The following is a 21,128-nucleotide window of genomic DNA, read 5'->3' as shown; positions in this document are numbered from 1 at the left end:
TTTTAGATAGGGCATGCCACGTGTAGAGCAGATATAGGGCCTCACACTTAGATAGTCCAGTAACAGTGGATCTGTGTTTGCTTGCGATATTATATTAAGAACTTCTAGGCAGAAAGCCACTTTTAAGATCGATTTCAAAAGTCAAGTTTTGGGTCCCACACGGTCATCCAAGGGCCTAGGTTCACCCAATCAAAGTTTTCTCAATGGCATATTGGCAGAAATATCGTTTCTGTTATGATCAACGGATCTGATTTGAGGAAGAAGTGGGACCAATTAAGTGTCTTCTTAGGCCCTGTTAGTTTCCGATTGTGACAACCGATGGTGGGGGGCCAAAAATACAAATTCGGGCAAATAATAGGTTGGGCCCCTCACCATCGATTGTCACAATCTGAAAACGAACAGGGCCTTAGGAATCAGCCCAGCTGTGCCTTTCTTCTTATTAGCATTTTCCTGTTATGTGAAGAGAAATGGTACTAGGAGATGTTCTAGCCATGAGAGGATAGGGTACGATAGGGTCCACATAACTGGACGATTTAAACCTTTCATTTTTGCTAGGATCCACATAATTGGATGATGTAAACCATTGATTCTCTGCACCATTGTGTGTGTTTTTTGTCTAATTTGGAAAACACTTTGAAAACTGGATTCCGTTTGGAAAATAAAAACGGGAGTGACAATGACATCACCGTTAATTTCACCTTTTTAAAGGTGTATTTTGCTATTTATTATTGCTTTTATGGGGATTTGAGCTCCCTTATTTTGTCTTTTAGTGGACGTGGCTCTAACGGTCTGTGCCATTTTATTTTTATTTTTTCACAAAACGAGATTCTGTGTTCCTAACCGTCCAATTTACACTAAGCATAATCCATTGAGATGATTTTTTAACACGGTCTATCTACAGTGGAAATCAACAAATGAACGGTTTAGATCATCGGGTGGGGCCAAGGTTTTAAATTTCGGCCTAAATCTGGAATTTCGGACCGAAATTTCAGATTTCAATGAGGACCGAAACCGAAATTGCCAAAATTCACCCCAATTTTTGTTAGAAATTTCGGTAAAATTTTTGATAAAACATTATTTTTTATTCCTGTACAAAATTTCAGCCGAAATTTCGGCCCAAAAACAAACGACATTTAGAGCCTCTGAGGAATTTCAGGATTTCGGCTAAAATTTCAGTTTCGAATTTTCGATGAGGACCGAAATTTAAAACCTTGGGTGGGCCCAACTGTATATAAAATATCTTAAATAGTAAAGGCCAGGCGGGCCCAGGTTAAGCTTCTCATACTTATCTCATAGGAAGTCCTCTCGCAACATCATTCTCATCATTTTTATTCTTCTTCACATCGAAAAAGCACGAGAGAGAGAGAGAGAGAGAGAGAGAGAGAGAGGGCAGGCCAAAGGCAAAAAAATGGCCCAAAATCCCACAGAAAATGGTGTAGAAGGAGACGATGAGAGAGAAGAAGAAGAAGAAGATGAAGACGAAGAAGAAGAGAGAGAAGAAGAACAAGAGGAAGAAGAAGAAGACGAACCTCGACTCAAATACCAGAGAATGGGAGGCAGTATACCTTCTCTTCTCTCCAGTGATGCAGCTTCGTCAATTTCCGTCGCAGAACGTATGATCGCTCTCGGTACTCATGACGGAACCGTTCACATCCTCGATTTTCAAGGAAATCAGGTCTTTTTCCTTTTTCCTCAATCCAAATTAACAAAACTTTCCGAATTATTTTCTCAATTTCCCTCTTTTTCTTCGCATATGTGAGAATTTGATCTAAATATTTATTTTTATTTGATTACGATTTGTAGAATCTTCGAATCTGAGATTTGTATTGTTTTTTATGCTTCGGTTTGAATTTCAGTCTAACGAACTTCTTGAAATCCACAAAAATATAAAAAAAAAGTAAGAAAATTAATAGACAAAGAGATGTGTGATGAATTAATGTGTGTGAGATATAATCTCATGGATTTAAACAATTTTTGAGAAGCTATTATACCTTAGATGATGCAAAGATAATCTACTAACTAGTGATTACTCTTTAAATTGGAGTTTATGATAAATCAATATGTGTTTGAAACATAATCTCATGGATATAAACAATTTTGACAAGCTATTATACTTTTAATTGATGCAAAGATAATCTATAAACTTGTGATTACTCTTGTCCATCAAAAAAACAAAAAAAGAAACCTAGTGATTACTCTTTAAATTGGAGTTTATGATAAATCAATGTGTATTTGAGACATAATCTCATGGATGTAAACAATTTTGACAAGCTATTATACTTTTGATAGATGCAAAGATGATCTACTAACTAGTGATCACTCTTTAAACATGTATTTTTTTTATTTGATTACGATCTGCGACTTGTATTGGTTTTGTATGCTTCAGCTGCTTTAACGGTTTGAATTACAGTCTGACGAACTTCCTGAAAACAGTAAAAATAGATTTAAAAAAATGAGAAAATCAATAAACAAAGAGATATTTGATAAATCAATATGTGTGTGAGACATGATCTGATGGATGTAAACAATTTTGAGAAGCTATTAATCCTTTGATAGACGCAAAGATAATCTACTAACTAGTGGCCACTCTTTAAATTGGATTATAATGTAAATATGTATTTTTTATTTGATTAGGATCAGTCAAATCCGTGAGTCTGCGACTTGTATTGGTTTTGTATGCTTCAGCTGTCTTAACAGTTTGAATTGCAGTCTTACGAACTTTGTAAAAAGCACAAAAATATAAAAATAAAATAAAATGAGAGAATCAATAAACAAAGAGATATGTGATAGATCAATGTGTGTGTGTGTGTGTGTGTGTGTGTGTGTGTGTGTGTGTGTGTGTGAGACATGATCTGATGGATGTAAACGATTTTGAGAAGCTATTATACATTTGATAGATGCAAAGATAATATACTAACTAGTGATCAATCTTTAAATTGGAGTTTATGAGAAACCAACAAAGATATAAAAACCTAAGAAAATCAATAAATAAAGAGATATGTGATAAACCAATATGTGTGTGACATAATCTCATGGTGATAGATGCAAAGATAATCTACTAACTAGTGATCACTCTTTAAATTGGTGTTTAATCATGCGATAAATCAATATGTGTGTGACATAATCTCATGTATTTAAACAATTCTGACCTGACAGGTAAAGGAATTCTCTGCTCATACAGCTACTGTCAATGACCTTAGCTTTGACAGAGAAGGGGAATATATAGGTAGCTGTTCAGATGATGGATACGTAGTTATCAACAGCCTTTTCACTGATGAGAAATTCAAGTTTGAGTATCATAGACCGATGAAGGCCATCGCTCTTGATCCGGATTATTCAAGGAAAGCTTCACGGAGATTCGTCGCTGGTGGTTTAGCAGGTCATCTCTTTCTAAACAGCAAAAAATGGCTCGGCTACCGTGACCAGGTTTGTGTGATTTAATGTCGGAATACCAAAAAAAAAAGTAAAAGGAAAGAAAAGTAAAAACCCCATAATTTAATATATGTGAATGAGAGAGATGTAGGTTTTCTCCAGGTTTTACACTCTGGTGAAGGTCCGATTCACGCAGTGAAGTGGAGAACGAGTCTTATTGCTTGGGCTAACGATGCGGGTGTGAAAGTTTATGATATGGCAAATGACCAGCGCATTACATTTATCGAGAGGCCTCGAGGAAGCCCCCGCCCTGAGCTCTTACTCCCTCACTTAGTTTGGCAGGTAGGTAAAAGACTTGTGTTTTTCTTGATCACTAAGATCAATGCTAACTGTTGTTTTCATTTATATAGGATGATACACTCTTGGTTATTGGGTGGGGAACATCTGTAAAAATTGCTGCAATTAGAATGAATCCATCTGGAGTTAATGGGACACAAAGGAATATCCATGTATCAAGTGGGGATCATGTGGACATTGTGGCATCATTCCAGACCAGTTATTTCATTTCTGGAATTGCACCCTATGGTGATGCTTTGGTTGTTCTAGCTTATATTCCTGAAGAAGAGAATGGAGATAAAGAATTTAGTAGCACCGTTCCTTCTCGCCAGGTATGTCTCCCTTCATTTAATTAGTTACAGAATGCAAAATTCTTATGTTTGTCTTCATTACTGCAATTTTGTATTCTGTATTGAAACTATGTCTTAATTTAAGGGAAACATAGTACTTGCAGACTGATACAAAATTTATATCCCATATTGAAACTATGTCTTCATTCTAATAATCATCAACTGTTCTGATGATTCTCCTTTCTGTAGACATTTTCATTATGGAATTTCTTGGATTTAATTTATTGTTTGGTTGTTGCTTTTACTTAAAATATGACTCTGGTTTTGTTAGTTGACTGTTTTTATTGTATTCTATTTAATTTTATTCTTGTCAATATGGGGCTGAATGTAGATACTTGGTGTTGGAGTAGTTATACTTAGTTTAAGATGTGTAAATGTTTGAGCAGGGAACTGCACAGAGGCCAGAAGTACGCATAGTCACTTGGAAAAATGATGAACTTGCTATGGATGCTCTGCCTGTGCATGGCTTTGAGCATTACAAGGCAAAGGATTATGCACTTGCTCATGCTCCTTTTACAGGTATGTGATCTCTCTATTTTTTATAATTACTGTCAAGTCATCTTGACATGAGGTGAAAGTACTTGCACATTATGGTAACTGCTTATGCATTTCAATGTAGGAAGCAGCTATGCGGGTGGTCAGTGGGCTGCTGGTGATGAACCTTTGTACTACATAGTATCTCCCAAGGATGTTGTCATTGCAAAGCCTAGGTTAGTGTCACATGTGTTTTCTTTTCATGGTCTCTGTATGCTGATTTTCTGTAGTGATCACTAACATTCAGAAATTTGGAGGGTTAAAACTGTTATGTAATTTGAAAAGCAGACGTATTCACTATTTTGTATTTTATGTGCTTTCATCCATATACATATATTCACGACTCAAACATATGCACTTACATAAGAACACCTGTTTTTGTGTCCACAACTGCACACTCATTTAAGACGTGTCTTGATGTGGGAGACAGGACACTATTCAATGCTAACACAACCATACAGATATATAATGATGTTGGTATAATTTTTAGTTCATAAAGAATAAGATAAAGAAAAATGCATCTTGGTTATTAGAAATACATTATTACTGTATAATAAATATATAACTAATTTAAAATACAAGAAGACCACCACCAATTGCTATGTCAATTTTTGAACACTATGGACATTTCAGACCTGTCAGTCTTTAGAAATAGCTAGTCACAATTAACTAAAAATAGAAGTCCTCTCAATAGAGGTTTTGCGATAAATCCAGCCCATATCATATGTCATGAGCCAAAGTCTAACATGGTGCACTGCAGACTGCAGAGCCATGCATATTTTAAAGAAAAAATTAGAGATGGTAGGCTGACGGCTGACCTTTGTAAGAAAGACAACTCTTCAATTTCCCTCAAGAAGCAGTTCAGGATGACCCACAATCATGGTTTTAAATTTCGGTACGTTTCGGCCGAAATATTTCAGTTTCGGCAGAAAACGAAACGAAATGCACAGAGTTTTGGAAAAGTACAAAATTTCGCCCGAAATTTAGGACGTTTCGGTGAAATTTCGGAAATTTCTCTTCTCTGATTTTACAAGATTTCGTCCGAAATTTTATACCAAAACCGAAACCGAGATTTAAAACCTTGCCCACAATCCGATATTACATTAATGGATAAGAAAAAGAAAACAGGACTAGAGTCTGATATTACATTAATGGATAAGAAAAAGGAAGACGAGGGAAGACCATTTAGAGAAGAATCCTGTATAGGAGTCCTAGTTCATCATGTTAGAACTGATTATTCCTTTTTTGAGGAATTTATGGTGATTGGTAACTGATATTTAGGATTAGTTTAAATGGGTTTTGAGTTGTCTACTTGAAAAACGCGAATCATTTTTCTTCTGTCTAATTGAGGCTTTGGACTCCTAAGTTTGAGCTCAAACTTATCAATTCAGTTTATTTCTGCTTTAGTTTCTTCTACTTGCTTTATTTCCATTGGAATCTACGGTTTTAAGCTCTAGGGCTGCATCAGTTTGGCCTCAGAGCCATATTGATCCATCAAATACCTGTCGAATCTCGTGACTTCTTCAACTTTTGGGCTCCATGGCTGCCCATGAACTTGGCAGACAGGTTGGATGAGACATTCTGGATTGTGATGTTTAGAGAGATGAAGAAATGCAAATGTTTAGAGAACGACTAATGTTGGATTTTTCGGGATTGCAGCATGCTGGATTCTACATCCATAGATCTGGAAGATCCTGAAAATCCTTTCTACAACTATTTCTCACGTGATAACCAGGTAGAAGCCGGAAATGTAATAGATACGTTTTCTGGCACTCCCGGTAGAGAGGATTTTCTACTTGTTGACTGTATTTGATAAGAATTCTGACACTGATTATGGTAGACAAAGATGAATAGTCAACAAAAGATTGTTGTAGAGAAGATTTGTGGGGTGTCAATTGTGGTAGGGAGAATTTGAGACAAGCTGACTGGGATAGAATAGAATTTTGGTTTTTGACACAACGATTGTGTTAGTGACATTTCTAGTGACAAGTCATGGATGTGATGTTTATATCAACGTGGAGATTCTAGATTCCTATTGACAACTACGACGGTGTGCCTGAGAAAAAAAAGGTGAAATTAGCGGTTTTGAAGGTGAATGGATATATCCCCCCATTGGTAGGATTAGCTTCAAATGATTTGTGATTGCATGGAAAGGAGATCGTATGATTTGTGATTGCATGGAAAGGAGATCGTTAATTGGGAGACAGTGAAGAAACAGCTTAAAGGTAAGTCTCTTTTGGTGATTGTGTTCACACTTTTTCTTGAAAAATCTCAAAACCTGAAACAAAAAAGATAAAAGAGTATGAGAGTATACTGAAGAAAATTTTCTACTCTAAAGGTCATAATTTACCTGAATCTGGAGTTTCCTGTTTATTGATGGATTCTCACTTCCTATTCAAAATCAAGTTTCATACTAAATGTATGGATGATGGTGGATGCAATTAAATTAGCTACTGAAGTAGAAACTCAGTTGAAAATGCCGAGAGAGGATTGACATATCTCTCATACATACGGCAGTTAAACCAAGTAGCTATGGTTGATGGGCGACTGGTTGTGGGAACCGAATCTAGAGTTTTATTTTGTTAGCACTTGCAACCAGTGTTTAAAAATGCGGATGCGGGTCAAAATGCGGCCAAGAAAAATCCTTGTCGACGACGCGGCCAAGAACCCGGTTGACGTGGCTGAGTACCTGATTGACGGAGTCATAACTCGGGAGAGCAAGGGGAGTTTTTATTGACTCTGTAGGGCAATAAAAACACGGTGGCAAAACACAGAACGCAGCCAAGGGAAAAGGGATTCGACTCAGGGGAGTCCACGATGACGCCGGGGGTTTTTAAAACTATGCTTGCAACCTCTTCAATGTTTTTTTTTTTTAATGGTAATAAATTTTATTAGGGAAAATGGCAAAAGATCACTGCTCAGAGCTGGTCACAAGCAGGGAAAACGCCACAACCACACTATCTGAACTAATCCATATCTTCAATATACTTTGCTACATTTATATCCTTAGGTTGCCATAGGTCAAGTAGCAGCTTTTCCATGCCATAGGGTGCCACAGATCAAACCTGAACATTACATTATGCCTAATACCAAACCGAAATCTTGTAGAGGCTTGCAGTCTCTAATGCTTGGGATAGATCTCCATCCCCATGAAATGTAAACTGTGAGATTAATTTCTAATATATATCTTCTTCTTGGTAACGCAATCCCTCCATAATGATGGAATTTGACAAACAGTATGCCAATTGTAGAGTTACAATCTCTCAAAAAATCGAATTCTTAAGCCACCTTGCAACTTTGACCTGCATATATCACTGTAGCTAACAATATGAGTCTTTTTCGTAAGATCCTGTCCTGACCAAAAAAATCTATGATTTAGCCAACGCTTTGAATTTGTTGTTGACACACGTGTCGACACGTATCCACTATCGACACTTCTTTTGACACTTGTAAACGTACTGCTAGCAATGTTAAACTTAATGTGGGCTTGTTGACACATTTTTGTACCGTGTCAAGCTTGAAATGCTGTTTATTATTGAATATTGCATTTTCCTCCTCTTTTATTATTAACTATTCTATAGCTAATATTTGTTCTAAGCTCTCCCTAGTAAACTTAAAACTCTAAGCAAACTCTTCTTCCAATATTATATTCATTCTATCCCACTCATTTATCTCATGTTTGGTTTTAGAGTCTTTAGAATTATAGTTACTTAATTGATTTATTAGTTTGTTCACCAAATCTTAAAACTTTAAGCAAACTCTTCTGTCAATGTCATATACATTCTATCCTTCTCATTATCTCATGTTTGGTTTAGAGTCTTTAGGCTTATAGTTACTTATCGATATATTAGTTTGTTAAATGAAGATCTATGAGTATTCAGTAATTTTATATGTACGTAAGCGTATGGGCGTGTCTCCGCTTCTAGATTTTTAGTGGGTACCTTGTCGGACATCTCGTATCCGTGTTGACACTCGGCACACGAGTCCATGTCCACAAATTATAGAAAAAATTCTTAATAGTGTTCTTCAATTCTATAGAGGTTTTTCTTTCTTTAAATAGGAAACCATCATCTAGTAAATTTGGTAGCTGGTTATGACAGATTTGATGAGCTCTAACCTTCTATCCTGATAGAGCAGTTTTGATTTCTATCCCCAAATCATATTTTGAATTTTTCCAATGAGAGAAGAAAAGCAACTTAAAAAATTCTTATCGAGAAAAGAGGGGAGACCAAGATACTTAATGGGGAGCATACGTTCAGTCATGCCAAGCTATTCAATAATACTTCTTTTAGATTGGATAAAGTGAAGAGAGTGTGACTTTTATGTTCTGACCTCAAGCCACAAAATGCTATTCAAATCATACGGAAGACATCTCAAATTCTTGAGGAAGATCTTTCATGATGACCCATTCTTTCTCGTTTAAAATTCTCTATTCAATCATTTTTCTGTGCGTAGTTTTTACCTTACTTTGTTTACAACTTAATGAAGCTCGTACAAGACCATGTGATACAAAAGTGTCATCCAAGCATACTATCATTACCGATCAAAACAAAAAAAAGAAGCATACTATCATTATCAATGCCTAATGGTCTTGATGCTTGATCCAGCTGAGTAGACTTTTAATTATTTTGGCTTTTCTTGAGAATCTCAATAATATTTACAGAATTTTGTTATTTAAAATATGCAAATTTGGATTTGGTCGAGGAAATGCTCATATGTTTCTTGTCACCAGGGATGCTGAAGATCGCATTTCTTGGCTTCTTCAGCATGGATGGCATGAAAAAGCATTAGCTGCAGTTGAAGCAGGGAAAGGACGAACTGAGCTTCTTGACGAGGTATTAATATCATTAGTTTCCTCAATTTTTTTTCTTTATTTTTTTTTTCTGTTGTCGTTAGACCAACCGGCTGAACACGGTCATTCAGGCAAGCTTGCAACTAAATGTCTAGCTAACTTCAGTAACTTGAACTGCAGCCTGAATTTGAACTCTGCGGATTAAGGAGGTCAATCAAAACGAAATGTAAATTTATTTCCATTCAAATTTAATGAAAATGGCACAGAGTGCAACTTGTGCTGATGGATGAATAAAAAACAAGTGAGCCTTTTATTTTCAGAATTAGCATGTCGATTCCACTTTATAATGTTCAGAGACATGCTCGCAGTTACAGCTGCCTGAATGGAACTTTGACACTCATATTTTTCCAGTTCAATTCATTTTAAATATCATCTCTCTGACTCCATGAAATATCAAAGATGACCTTTGTCTCCTCTGCCTCTTCCTTTTCACTGGTTTGGTCATGTGTATCTGCCAGTGTGCTTGATTGCTCTTGCACTTGCATTTATATCCAAGGTCATTTGCATGTTCTTTTGGAATATTCCAGGTTTTTAGTGAATTTTTTAAAAAAAGATTCTGTTTAGTATACAACCAATTGCAATAAATATTGCAATCTTTTTAAGTCTTGTATTAAATTGAGAATCACCATTATCTGTATTCAAATATATTTTTCCTTTGTATGTTAAGGTGGGCTCGAGATACCTTGATCATCTGATTTTGGAAAGGAAGTATGCGGAGGCTGCATCTTTATGCCCCAAGTTGTTGCGTGGGTCAGCTTCAGCATGGGAAAGGTAAATAAATATTCACTGTTATAACTTTTCTGTGTTCATCCTTCTTGTTAATATCTGGACCGTTTTTCACAGATGGGTTTTCCACTTCGCTCATCTCCGCCAGCTTCCTGTGTTGGTTCCATACATACCTACAGAAAACCCAAGGCTTCGTGACACTGCTTATGAGGTCGGTTAATCAGCATATATCTCTGCAAACTTTGCTTGATCTTACAATTTACAGTTAGATATGCTATTTATGGGATTTATCAGTCTGCAAGTATTATTTATCTTGCTGCAGGTTTCCCTCGTAGCTCTAGCAACTATTCCATCTTTTCACAAGGACCTATTGTCAACTATTAAATCTTGGCCACCAGTGATATATTCTGCCTTGCCTGTTATATCTGCAATTGAACCTCAGCTTAATACGTCCTCTATGACTGAAGCACTGAAAGAGGTTGGATTACAATTTTTGTCCTTTCGTATAGGTGTATTAATTTCTCTCAGCCTCTATGTTTCTGGTTTCTCACAGTTTTAAGGTTTCTCCACGACAGGCATTGGCTGAGTTGTATGTGATCGATACACAGTATGAAAAAGCCCTTGCATTATATGCTGATGTAAGTACTCCAGATATATCAATAAGCATAGACTTACAACCCTTTTCCATGGAGTAGCTTTCAAAATTAAAGCTGAAACATTGTACTTGAAGTTTTTCATCTTTTTATGGGCATAAATATTTTCCTTTATTAAACTTTTGGATTGATTTCCTTTTCTCTTTATTTTTCAGCTGATGAAACCTGAGATATTCGACTTCATTGAGAAACACAACTTGCATGATGCTATTCATGAGAAGGTATGTTGTTACCAGACCAGATGAAAATTCTCAGAAAGGAATTACTTGACCTCTCAAAGAACTTCTATAACCAGCAAGTAATGATTAGTTGATTGAAGCTCATAAGAATGATATATCTTCTTGTGAACATTTTGAATGCATTAGAAAAGTTTATATTGTCTTGGTATGCATCTAGTTGGAGTTATAAATTATTTATCGTTCTTAGCGGTTATATACGCCCAACTGTTTTAAGGAATAATTTGACTGTAAACAAGTAAAATGTGACTTGTGCTGGTCAGCCATTTATTCTTTTCTGCTCATCTACTTTTCTCTCAAAGTTCATACGTGATGAGTGTACTCAACTGACTTATAAATGAAGATCATGTTTACTAGTTATTGTTTTCCAAGTTAGAATAGTCTCTTGGGTGATTAGTGGAAGAAGACACCGAGATGATTATCTTTACGCCATTTTCCATTGGATTTCAATCCTATGCATAGAGCCAGTGTTACAATTTTGAAATTTCCTCTCTCAAGTATTGTCTTTTACACCTCGATTATTTTGATATATATATATATATATATAACCATTTCTTGAATTGCTCTTATGTGCCTGTCCGCTTTACAGGTTGTCCAACTGATGATACTGGATTGTAAGCGAGCAGTTTCTCTATTGATCCAGCACAGAGACTTAATTACTCCATCCGAAGTAGTTTCACAACTGTTAGCTTCCAGTAAAAAGTGTGATAACAAATATTTCCTGCACTTATATCTGCATTCACTATTTGAAATCAACCCTAATGCTGGAAAGGAATTCCATGATTTGCAGGTGACATTCATTTCTTAGTTCTTGTTGCTGCTGTTCATTTCTTATTGTTAAATTAATGTACATTTTCTTCGTGATACCATGATGTCATGAAAAGACAGTTTCCTGATCATTTTCACTGAGATCATATGCTTTTTATTCATGAATTCTTTCTTTAATATTTCAGTGATGACAGCTTGTCATCATCATTTTCTTTTTAACAGAGGCACTCTCACACAATCCTCTGATCTCTTCATTTTTCGGAAATAAAGAAAAATAAAAATGAAACTCTGAAGAATAACCAGAGGATTGTCATTGGGAGATTCAACAAATTTTTTTACCTGGTTTCTCCGTTGCTTTGTTGTGGGGCTCAATTGAAATGCCCCAATCAACTAGTCAAGCTCCTTCACCAACTGTAATCTACTTGTCATTCTCATTCAAACTCCACAGATCTGCTGTCCATTAGAAACCAATTGCATCTGAAAACTGTGAAGAGGAGCTTTTATTTTCTTTTTATTTTCAAGAAATGTGAAATTTTCCCTTACCATTTTGATAAATTTATGTATTTTCCTTTTCACCAATCCCAACCTGTGCGAATAAAAAAGGGCAAATCAAATGGGGAGAATTTGCTAATTTTGGGGGTGGAAACATCAGCCATCCCCATAATATTATACATCATCCATGTGTATGCTAGCATCATCTACTTACTGATTTTTTTACCTTGATAGGTAGAACTCTATGCTGACTATGAACCACGGATGCTGCTTCCTTTTCTTCGCAGTAGTCAGCATTATAAACTTGATAAGGTTTGTATTTTAACCAGAAGCCTTAAGCTAAATTCACATTCTACCTTATGGTAACAAAACAATGTCCTGGGCTTTGACCCTCAGGCATATGAAATTTGCGTGAAAAGAGATCTTCTGAGAGAGCAGGTCTTCATCCTTGGAAGGATGGGAAATACAAAACAAGCATTGGCAGTTATCATTAATAAGTTAGAGGATATAGAGGAGGTATACTCATCACCTTCATATAAACTCTTTGTTTAGAAGTTGTTCCTCTTGTTTGAAACTCTTTTTTCCCGTTTCAAATTGCTAACTGTTATTCAGTATGCATGTTGAAATTGGAGATTGATGGTTAAAGTGTTGTAACCATATACAGGCTATAGAGTTTGTGACGATGCAGCATGATGATGAACTTTGGGAAGTGTTAATTAAACAGTGTCTCCGCAAGCCTGAAATGGTATACAATAGGCATACCTAAAATTTTCACCAAAGTCTACTGATTTATTTTATTGTGTACCTTCATTGTGAGTTTGAATGTCGATTCTTGCTTCCGAAAATTGGCAGGTAGGCGTATTATTGGAGCATACTGTTGGTAATCTTGATCCACTTTATATAGTTAATATGGTGCCCAATGGATTACAAATACCCCGGTCAGTTTCATCACCTCCAAGTAGTTTGCAACATGATTATGTATCTTTATTTTAGCTTGTTTCCTGATCATATTTCATGATTTTCATGATGTGGAGTTTTGATTGTGCAATATGTATGCCCTTCTACCATTATATATATATATATATATATATATATATATATATATATAGAGAGAGAGAGAGAGAGAGAGAGAGAGAGAGGAATATGTTTGTGCACTCAAGCTCTAATAAGGAATGGTGCGCTTGAGTGCACCGATCACATGGGTCCCACAATTTCTGTGAGGATCCAAACCATTCATTTGCAAGGGCCTATCATAGATAGGGTGTGTACCAAAAATCAGCTCCATTGAATCATCCTAACCCCTCCAAAAGTGGAGGGCAAAAATGGGCAGATTTGTGGTCTGTCCATTTTGACCTCCACAAAGGGATGGGTTAGGATGATCCTATGGAGCTGATTTTTTGTACACACCCTATCTATGTAAGGCCCTTTCTAGTGAATGCTTTGGATCATCCTAACAATGTGGGCCTCAATGGTTTTTGAGCTCAAGCTCACGAATATGTTCCAACGCTCAAGCTCACAATCCTTTTCCTCATATATATATATATATATATATATATATATATATATATATATATATATATATATATATATATATATCTGTGTGTGTGTGTGTGTGTGCCCTTCTATGTTCAAATTCTCTTTATTGATAGATTCGATATTTTACCTGCTAGGGAAGTTAGATATTCTTATTCTTGATTTATATTTTGTACAGAACACGTTATAAAGTAAGGCATGCTATTTTGGGACAAGGAACCAATAATATTTGCTCATGACACAATCTCGGCACACCCCTTGAGTCCCTTATCATAGTCTTTTTCAGAACTTTTGGACCATTACCAACTTGTACTTGTTGCATTAGCCATTAAGAATCGGAGGTGAGATTTGCCTATAACAATCCCATATCCAATTGATGGGGACGATCAGTAGGTGTAAGCCTGCTGCAGCCATCAGTTGGTGGCATTCAAGAGCCAAATTAATTAATAAGTGTTATTAATAATGGAAGGAAGGTATTTATACTGAATCTAAATGGATAATAATCTCATATTTCATCAACATAAAATGAAGAATGATTTAGCAATACTTGAATTTTCAAAGTCTCAATTCAAAGTATCAGCTAAATGTGGGCGCATTGAGACATCATTGTACCGTGTCAAGTGAAATACCATTTATTATCGAATATTGTGTTTACCTCCTCTTTTATCATTAATTCTTATTTTATTATTAATTCTTCTTTTAACTCCTATTTAAGCAATATTTATTGGTTTTCCTCGCCTTTTTATCATTAACTCTTATTTTAATATTAATTCTTCTTTTAGAGAAATTATATAGTGGCCGACCACCGTGAAGTCCCGTCAAGGTGGCACATCAAAAGTACCACCCTTGATATTTAATCCAACAGCAGCATCTTAAAAAGTGCGCTGCTCTTGGATCAAATATCAAGGGTGGTACCATTTTGAAGGTACTTGATGGTCGGACACCATATAAAAACTCCTTCTTTTAACTCCTTTTTAAGCAATATTTATTGTTTCCCCCCTTAAACCTAAAATACTAAACAAACACTCTTCAGCTAGTATATTCATTGTATCCTAGTGGTTTCTTTTTCTTGATTCATATTGGAGACCGAAGATGACTAGATTAGATTGATAAATGCACTGTTAATTGATTATCTTATATTTCTTTGAGACTTGTAGAGTTGTAGTTGCCCAATCCTTAGATTTATTAGTTTGTTAAATAAATACCATATTTATTATGTTGCGAATTATTAGTAGTAATCAATAATTTTATATGTAAGTACGCATACTGGCATGTCCCCGTTTGGCCGTTTCTAGATTTTTAGGGGTCTCCATGTCAAACACCTCATATCCATGTCAACACTCAACAAACGAATTTGTATCCGCAGATCATAGAAATAAACTAATTTCTATCCCAAAGTCCAATATTGTTACTAATTGGAAATATGGGGAAGGATTGGATCAGTGGGTTTGTGGAGAGTTAGGTAGAGATCTAGGCTCACTAAGGAATCACTATTCCTTTTTTTATTTCTTTCTGTTCTTTTTGTGAGGTTTTCATTATCGCTTAAGGCGAAAGAAAAAAGGAAATCCGTATTCTATTGACATGTTATCTTCTGCATTGCTCTTGTCTACCATTAGAGTTTAAACATTGGACCTCGAATGAGGGTTGAATCTGAGTGGACATAGATTCAAAGTAGCTGACTCCATACCTGACATTTTATGGTATTTTCTAGAGAAATCTAGAAAATTTAGAAAATATTGTTATAGGACATGTACGTGAAGAATGGGAAATCCCGGTCCGCCTGGAATTGGAGGGGTCCTGAGAAATGATCTCGGGGAGGTGATCTAGGCATTTGCGGGTCCCATTAGGGAGGAGGAGGTGGAATTGCGTGCAGTTCATCAAGGATTAAAATTGTTGGCAAGAGGTCGATTGGATAATGTGGTGGTTGAAGTGGACTCCCAGAATGTTATTAGGTGGCTCCAAGGTTCGCAAAATCACCCTTGGAGATTTGATAGGTTCTTCGATGAGATGTTCGATTGGGTGGGATCTTCTTCCATTGTGTTTAAGCACACCCGTCGCTCGGCCAACAAGGTGGCGGATAGCTTAGCTAGAGAATGAGTTTCTAAAGAAGCTTTGGCTTTGTTCGACTCTCTTTCACCATGACTTCATCCTGTTGTTCTTGATATTAGGCTCCCCTCTATCTGTATCCGTCTTCTTTGTAGTTTGGCCATCTCGGTCTTCTTTTTTGCAATAAAATTGGCTATCTTTAGGAAAAAAAAGGACATGCACACTAAGAATAATTTATCAAATTACAAGTTTTTATTCGTAGGTAGGTGGGATCGAACCTGAGACCTCAATGTTGAGAAACAAAGCCTCAACCATTTATCAAATTACAAGTTATTATGAGTACAGTAAGACGAAATACTTCTGAAAGTATCACATTTAGTGGTACTTATTTCTGGGAAATCATTTCACAGCATAAAAATAATCAGAATTTATGGGCCCTCACAACTCCAGAATCACGATTTCACATACTTGATATGAACTTCAATTACATGGTACAAATCATAAAATACTAAGAAAAAGCTCAAGAAAAAGTCGCCCTAATTTTGTGAACAAGTTTATAATGGAGGAATTATCTGGACTTGTTTATTTTATGCTTTAATGTAATTTTATTTCCGCACCAAAAAAGAAAAAGCTCAAGATAAAGCCCAATTGGTCGGGCTAGTGGTTCCTAACTGTGATTGGCTTCATTGTGATAAATTCTTGCGTTGAATCTCATTCATCTTTGTGATGGTACTATGTTGATACTGGCTTTACCATGGATAGTCTCAAGGTCATTAGAATCAGTGAAGTGGTAGCTTTTCAGTCAAGATGGCTGAAATGTTATCGAAATTTATACATGTGAAAGATTTCATTTCTATGGGGATGGAAACAAAAACATGTGTTTTTTTTTGAAAAGGTAACTGAGTTTTATTCCGAAATCAAAGGACATACAAACAGGGACAAGATGCGCCTATGATTAAGACATTACATAAATTCACAATACAGCATGCAGAGAAGGAGATCACGACCATCATAGTCGGTAATTTCATATCGGTTTTGATCGATATTTAGGGGCCGTTTGGATACGCGGATTTTAGAATCCAGGTTTTTAGTTTGAAAACAGTGTAAAAGAGGGTTCAGGATCAAGCAGCTGTATGCTGTCCTGACAACGTTTCTTGGATTTTAAGTGAGAAATTCAGGTTTTAAAAATCTCTCCTGCATCCTGAGATTTCTAAAACCTGGAAATATGGGAGGATATGCTACTCTCTTGCTTTCGGAAAGAAGGGCAAGAAGTAGAAAACGAATCAAAAACGACGGCTGGTCCGCTTCTTCTCGTCTCTTAGCTACAATTTTGAAGAAATTCCTGATTCTAAAATCCGCGTATCCAAACGGCCCCTTAGAAAATGCTCGAAAATATGTTTTTTAACTGTCATTTTTTAGGCACCCAATCAGATGCTTAACATTGTTTGATGGTGAATTTTTTGTGGCTTGGAGCCTTGGCCCATCAGTGGTGCAGCACACTAGAAGAATGGGTTGGTTCATCTAATGGCTGGTCCCACCAGTGTGGTTTGCTGGTATGAGCGAAACATAACTTTTCTTGGATGGCCATTTTCTAGAGCCCTCTATAGTAATCCTCCACGTCCTATGCTTGGAGCTGGGTCTCAGGTTTTTATATGGAATATAGCTGTAACTCACTTGAGTTTTTTTAATGGTCAAGCTATGCCTCTTGATTTGTTGGCTTGAAGGTGCACTACTCCGATGATGATGAGCATACCTGCTAAGCTTGTGTGACAATATATCAACTTTGGGCAATCCTTTAGTCTGCAGTTCTTTCATAATTTAGCAGAGATCCTGTTCTAAACTCATTTTTTTGGTTAACTTGGAAAGAAGGATTGATGATGTTCAAACTTACAACTTATAACACATCTATCATATTAGGAGTATGTATGTATGTTTGTATCGTGTACATGTGCATGTTGTTCTTTTGGATTTTCTCATATTTTTTCTTTTCACACCGAATTTCTTTTGCAGGCTAAGGGATCGTCTTGTCAAAATCATCACCGATTACCGAACAGAAACTTCTCTCAGACACGGATGCAACGATATCCTCAAGGTACTGTTTCATTTTCTTTCATACCACTACTTCGCTATAAAATCTGCAATCACGGCATGCACTGAAGAAACTTGCTCCATCTCTTTTAGGGGTCCAACTTAGGTTGATTTTTAGGAATTCGGGTTTACCATACACCATAAAATCAGGTCGGGTTTGGGCTGTCTCCAACTCATTTTTAAGCAAAAGCTTGATCCCGACCCTACCCAAGTTGCTCAAGATATGCCACTATTGACATAATTATCCTAATGGATGTCAATTTAGCTACCGGAGAATATGTTTCCTCATAACCTATTCCTTCTTCTTATGTAAATCCTTTTGCTATTAATCTAGCTTTCTACTTATCAATTGATCCATCCGGTATGAGTTTTCGTTGAAATACCCACTTACAACCTATAGCCTTTCTATCTTTAGGTTTATCTATTAACTCTTTTAGTTGCACCGCTAATCTCTTTACTCCCTCACATTTGCATGAAACCGTCAGGCGGACTGTGTAAACCTTCTGGTGAAATACTTTAAGGAGGCACGGCGTGGAGTCTATCTGACCAGTGAAGAAGAAGAAGGACGTGCAAAGAGGGACGACAATAGTGGTACTCAAGTCACTGAGAGATCAGCAAATGCGAGAACAGTGGAGCTAAAATCAAGAACTAGGGGTGGGGGAAGGTGTTGTATGTGCTTCGATCCATTGTCGATTCAAAACCTCTCAGTCATTATATTCTTTTGTTGTCATGCCTACCACATCACCTGCCTCACCGGTTCCTCTGATTCCGCCAATGTTAGTGTTCATTCCCCTTCCGCGGTACCTGAATCAAATTCCGATGAGGAGGATGATGAAAATATTCAGTCAGGTGGGTCTCGGGTGCGTTGTATTTTATGTACCACGGCGGCTAAGTAAGCATGCTTGTGTGTTTGAGTGTGTGTAGGTGTGGGTTTGGGTTTGGGTGTGCCTTTGGGCAAGTTTTGGGCCTCCTTGCCATTGTTGTGCGTATTTCTAATTTATTCTTTTAAAAAGCTTCTGTTTTTCAGGTTGGGTTGTCTCTCTCTAGGTCTCTTTTCTTCCTCTTTCTAATCTCATTGGAAATTAACGGGCCCGGCGGGCCGGTATTGAAGTGACCAGAGTTGGGTCCTGCACTATTAGTGTGTAATTTTGGCCCGGTTATCTTGTAGGAAAGCCCAATTGAAAAACTTTAACATAAAATTTTTAAGAGGAATGATAGAGGCAAGGGACCCCTTGCATAAAGATCTAAAGAAGGGCCCTTGATTGGATCAACATCATTTTCGGTTACACTTAATGACGTGGATCCAATCAAGGGCCCTTTTCTGGCTCTGTATGCAAGGGCGCCCTTGCATAAATCATTCCTTAAATTTTAATGAAAAAAATTCTAATAAAAATGTCATTCCTGGGCAGAATTAGAATGCCACTTCAATTTAACCCCCCTTATTCTGTTCATTTTTTGAACCGACTGGATCCTATCAGAATAGGATGCTGATTCGAACACCCAAACACACCCTAAGGCCCTGGTTGGATTGCAGGAAAAACAATTCTTGTGGAATTTTTCTCCTGAGATTTTTTTTTTTTAAATTTCAAATTTAAAAGAAAATAATAAATTTCAAGGATATCATTATACATTAAACTGGTGGGTAACCCGTGCGATGCACAGAGCGAGGAAAGAGTCTATGCTTTAAAATTGTTTTAGTGAGAATCGTTAAGAGACTTTTTTTTAAAAAAAAGATATGCCACTCCGGGATGGAGAATCGTGAGAAGTGCTGATTTTTTTATTGCTTCCCACACATTTAGGGGAAAAAAATAGAAAATGATTTTTCGCCCAAGTATTATAGGGGAATAAATAGTAACGTTTTGATATTGTGTAGGCAAAAAAAAAAAAATATTTTCCAAATAACCAAAAAATTCCTGCAATCCAAACAAGGAATTTGTTAGTGCACATATCTAAGCTTATCAGCTGACCAAATTTGGATTAGATCCACCATGTCTATCTAGGTTACAATCCATTTGGATCCATATAGATCCGTTCTTAATCAGAGGATTCCTTTGGACCTAATTTTTTTATGTTTTCTATAGCATTCATTTCATAGAAAAGTGGCAAAGTTTATGGCCGGCTGCCAACCTGACGACAAAGGCTTAGTTGAGTAGAGTAATTTTTTTTATGTTTGGGGCGATAAATTTCTGTGTCTTACGGCTCTGACCTAACCAAACCCGTCAACTCATGTGTCAAATAAGGTTGCTCTTCCTTTCGCCAGCGAGGGGTCATATGCTCTGTATGACCGGATTCCGTTGACAGTCCTAGACCTAACTGATAAACTTATTCGATCCAAATTAATTTACATTATATTAGTTGTGCCGGGTTGGACTCGGACCTCTTTTGAGTAAAAGCTCCGTTTGTATGTAGCCCAGTCCAAATCGGGCTCATTGACAAAGGGCCTGTGAATGATCAAGTTGGAATGATTGAGCGCAAAAAGCTCTTCTGATTAGACAGGGTTACATGGCTATGGTTTCTAGATGTTGACACTTGACAGGGTTAAATGGGTATGGTTTTTGTTACTGATGACACCCACCACCAAGAAGGCGATGGATTTTTCTAGAGAAGGACTTCTTGTACAAGATAAGACTTGTTGTGGACTTATGGGCTAAAATCCACTAGGAAAGGACTTGAGAGGAAGGGCCCAAACTCCTCTTTCAATGTACTTACGGACTTACCCTGACAGCCTCCAAGTTTTGTTACGCACAGCCCTCTACGTGTTCCAAATTTAAACAATCTCTCATACATTTCCCAAACAGCTAGCTGTCATGGTTCTTTAATGGCTCCAGACTGAGTTACCATCTACCTACCACCCGGGATTATTCTGATAGGAACAAATGGCTTTAACAGTGTAAGCATTTTTTTGGTAGGTATTTTGCATTGTGAACTATACATGCGATCTTGTACTCAAGAGTTTACAACTTTCCATTGGTAGGTACAATTCTCAACCAGCTATCATGATTCTCATTAGCCCTCAAATATTTTCATTTGTTTATCTTCATTACGATTGGGTATACCCGAAAAAACTTTTCTTTTGAACTTATGAATTGTAAAATCAAAGTATCAAAAATTAATAAGACAATGCTACAAAGTTCTAAGAAGG

The 21,128-nt window shown here is 36.7% G+C and overlaps 1 protein-coding gene across 1 annotated transcript; it reads left to right on the top strand.

Moving 5' to 3' along the window:
- Positions 1-1,336: 1,336 nt before the first annotated feature.
- Positions 1,337-19,012, top strand: VPS41 (vacuolar protein sorting 41). The gene is made up of 19 exons (XM_077390955.1): positions 1,337-1,675; positions 3,157-3,426; positions 3,535-3,714; positions 3,783-4,040; positions 4,445-4,577; positions 4,678-4,768; positions 9,325-9,427; positions 10,112-10,215; positions 10,288-10,381; positions 10,493-10,648; positions 10,746-10,808; positions 10,979-11,044; positions 11,649-11,849; positions 12,554-12,631; positions 12,716-12,835; positions 12,984-13,064; positions 13,172-13,257; positions 17,909-17,990; positions 18,472-19,012. Exons 1-19 carry the CDS (start codon positions 1,409-1,411, stop codon positions 18,880-18,882), a joined length of 2,844 nt encoding a protein of 947 aa, XP_077247070.1. The 5' UTR covers positions 1,337-1,408; the 3' UTR covers positions 18,883-19,012.
- Positions 19,013-21,128: the final 2,116 nt, after the last annotated feature.

The sequence above is a fragment of the Tasmannia lanceolata genome, unplaced genomic scaffold (genome assembly GCF_043159265.1).
Source record: "Tasmannia lanceolata isolate RefF3 unplaced genomic scaffold, GAP_Taslan_0.1 ptg000011l, whole genome shotgun sequence".
NCBI classification, from domain to species: domain Eukaryota; kingdom Viridiplantae; phylum Streptophyta; class Magnoliopsida; order Canellales; family Winteraceae; genus Tasmannia; species Tasmannia lanceolata.
Note: the sequence above shows the minus strand (reverse complement) of the source record. Positions and strands in the feature narration are given on the sequence as shown.